General features: G+C 46.6%; 1 protein-coding gene across 1 annotated transcript; it reads left to right on the top strand.

Annotated features, from left to right (window-relative positions):
* Window positions 1-261: 261 nt before the first annotated feature.
* LOC113557858 lies at window positions 262-1668 on the top strand. Its single transcript, XM_026963399.1, has one exon. The coding sequence runs from the start codon at window positions 262-264 to the stop codon at window positions 1666-1668; it is 1407 nt and encodes a 468-aa protein (XP_026819200.1).
* Window positions 1669-3841: the final 2173 nt, after the last annotated feature.

Here is a 3841-nt window from a genome sequence, read left to right on the forward strand (position 1 = left end):
TTGCGCTCTCACGTGCGGTCCGCTGAAGCTCGGTCAGGACTTTATTCTGCAGTGATTCAAGGTTCTGTTGGTCGATTCCAACCCTCTGAAAAATCGAAATCCAACCATCGTCAGCGTCCTATATACTCGTCAAAAGCACTGGTTGCAACCACTAACCAGTCTCCCGCTCCGTCAAAACCTTGTCCATTGTGTACATAAGTCCATTTGATACGCCAGTGCCAAATTTTCATAAACCAAAGCCCAACAGAACGGTTCGAAACCATGAAGAAATTTCAACTCTGCATTAACTGTTTGGGCGCTGGACACTCTACGGCAGAATGTCCATCAAAACACACTTGCCACTCGTGTTATAAAAAACACCACACATTGTTGCACTTTCCAACCAGCCCACCCGTCATCGCAGGTATTCAGTCACCAACATCAATGTTCGTTGCCACAAATAAACCTCAGACCATACTACTATCTACGTTACTCATCAGTGTCGTGTCAGTGAACAACCAGAAACAAACGTTCCGAGCCCTATTAGATACGGGCGCGCAGGTTAGCTTCATTACCAAGAAAAGTGCAGATCGCCTAGCGTTACCTATACGTCGCTGTTCAACACAAATAAGTGCCTTCTCGGGTGCATCGGTCAACGCGGTGTCGGGCGCCATTTTTATCAGCATGTCACCAGTAGACAATTCAGAACCGTCTATTCCTCTTGATGTTTACATTGTAGCAAAAATAACGGAACCCTTACCTCAAACTTCATTCACATTCACCGCGTTGCCTCATTTGAACAAATTGAATCTAGCGGATCCAACATTTAATATTCAAGGTCCAATTTACATTCTGTTGGTTGCCGATGTCGCCCCATCCATCCTCACCGGAAACCGTGTTGCCGGACTTCAGTCACACCCAACAGCCTTCAACACTGTTTTCGGATGGGTTCTGATGGGACCAGTCACACCAAGTACAACTACTGAAGTTACGTCAATGCTCGTCACCACTGAGACATCACTCGAACAGTCTCTAAGTAAATTTTGGGAAATGGAAGAACCCCCTCACACGGAACACCTGAGTTCCGATGAAGTGCAAGCTGAAGCAATATTTACTTCGTCCGTCAAGCGTCTAGTATCTGGGCGATTCAGCGTTGCACTACCATTCAAACAACCACATCCAATATTGGGAGACTCCAAAGATATGGCACTTAAGCGATTTCATTATTTAGAGCACCGATTATCACGTGAGGAAGGGCTCTCACAACAATACAAAGATTTTATGAGAGACTACCTCACAAGTCAACATATGGAAGTCATTCCCACAAACCAAAAAATGACTCCATACTGTTACTATATACCACATCACTGCATCCTACGCCCAGACAGTCTTACAACGAAACTCAGGGTAGTTTTCGATGCATCTGCTACCACTACCGTTGGACGATCATTGAACAGCAGCTTATATACGGGTCGTAAGCTCCAACAAGATCTACCACAGATTTTGATCCGAGCACGTGTTCACAAAATATTGTTCACAGCAGATATCAAACAAATGTACCGGCAGATCGAAATCCACCCCGAACATAGAGATTATCTAAGAATTCTATGGCGTTTCAACCGCGACCAGCCAATCGAAGAATATCGTTTATGCACCGTCACTTACGGGACATCTTGTGCACCGCATTAGGCATTACACGCACATTACAACATCTAGAGGAAATCGAAAAAACATATCCAATGGCTGCTGATATACTCATGCATGATACCTTCGTGGACGACATACTTACAGGGGCCAACACTCCAGAGGCGGCTCTTGATCGTCAGAAACAAGTGATATCCCTATGCAACCGAGGCCACTTTAAACTTAGGAAATGGGCCAGCAACTCATCCGTAATTCTCCAATCTGTGCCTGTCAGCGATCGCTCCATGTCTCCTGACGTACTATTCGTCGATGATTTGGACGCGAGGCTCAAAATCCTCGGCATGCGATGGAACCCCAAACAGGACCAGTTTACTTATACGGTTCAGCGTCCCCATGTCAAGACTACAAAACGGTCGATGTTATCGGATCTAGCTCGCATATTCGATCCGCTCGGACTTCTCGCACCAATCACCTTTTTGGCAAAACACTTCATGCAGTTACTGTGGACGTCTGGGATCGGCTGGGACGATCCAATCCCTGACTCAGTGCTCAAACAGTGGCAGCGGTACCAGCTTGAACTCCAATGTATCCAGCACTTGAAGATCCCACGCAGAATCACCATGGACGGAGATGTTAAATATGAACTCCACGCATTTTCAGACAGCTCCGAGAAAGGCTATGCACAGCTGTATATCTGCGTTGTGACCATGGGGAGGCAGTTCAATGCCATCTTATAACTGCAAAAACCAAGGTATCGCCTCTCAAGTGAGTGACAATCCCACGTCTACAGTTGTGTGGGGCAGTATTAGCCGCTCAACTGTTACATCACGTCCACGAAGTCTTCCAGCCTCTACTCTCCATCTCTGCGATGCACGCCTGGACAGACTCAACTACCACCCTCGCGTGGATAAAATCCTCCCCACACAAATGGCCTACGTTCGTTGCAAACAGAACCAGCCAGCTTCAGAGTCTCACACCACCATCATTATGGCGATACGTCCCGACAGGTGATAACCCAGTTGACTGTGACTCGCGAGGACTCTACCCGAACGAGCTAGTGCACCATCCAATGTGATGGAGCGGACCCGCCTTCTTGGTCCAGGATGACAGCGCTTGGCCACCAATGTTTACGCCTGATATGCTTGATCCTATAATCAGCGAGGCACGGCCTATCACTCTACTATCAACCTCGGAAACAAGCATCTTCGATCAGCTGTTCCTTCGCCACTCGTCATTGAAGAAGATCATCCGTATAATTGCATACTGTATACGATTTTTTACGGACATTAACCCACTAGCTGTCAACCCATCACCTTCTGAACAACTTCACGCACTTGAAATTATCATTATCGCAGTGCAGAAGCAATTTTTTTCCGATGAACTCAGTTATCTTAGAGATCAAAATCATCAAAGTCAAAGCAAACTGCGTGCTTTAAATCCTTTTCTTGATGATCATGGTATTATCCGAGTTGGAGGTCGACTGATTCACGCGGACATTCCGTACGAACAGAAACATCCGATCCTTCTGCCTCGGTCACATCGACTCACTGACCTGATCATCGATGACTACCATCAGCATCACAAACATCCTGGAGCCAAAACATTACAAACCATCATACAACAACAATACTGGATTGTAGCAAGTCGCCAGGTCATTCGATCTCGACTCCGTACCTGTATTTCCTGTTACCGACTCCGTCCTCGTGGACTTCAACCATTGATGGGAAACCTACATCTGTCTGTTCGTTTGTATGACCACAAAGGCGCTACATCTAGAACTCGCTTCAGACTTATCCACAGAAAGGTTCCTTATGGCTCTCTGTCGATTCATTTCACGCAGGGGCCAAATTCAGGAAATCCACAGCGACCGTGGCACCAACTTTGTGGGTGCCGCCAATTTGTTCCGGACAGTCGACGAATTTACGCAGTCTGCAGAGTACCAAGACAAATGCCGTGATTACCTCACTGCACGAAACATCACTTGGCACTTCAACCCACCATCTGCCTCCCACTTTGGAGGCCTGTGGGATGGCTGGAGTAAAATCAGTCAAAACATTACTCTATCGAACGCTTGGTCTCTAACGACTCAAATATGAAGAATTGACAACGTTGTTAACTCGGAATGAATCAACATTGAATTCCCGTCCGTTGGGTGCTCTGAGTCCCGATCCAAATAACTTTGAGGTTCTCACACCTAGTCATTTCTTGACACTCATGC

Source organism: Rhopalosiphum maidis, chromosome 3, assembly GCF_003676215.2.
Source record: "Rhopalosiphum maidis isolate BTI-1 chromosome 3, ASM367621v3, whole genome shotgun sequence".
NCBI lineage: Eukaryota > Metazoa > Arthropoda > Insecta > Hemiptera > Aphididae > Rhopalosiphum > Rhopalosiphum maidis.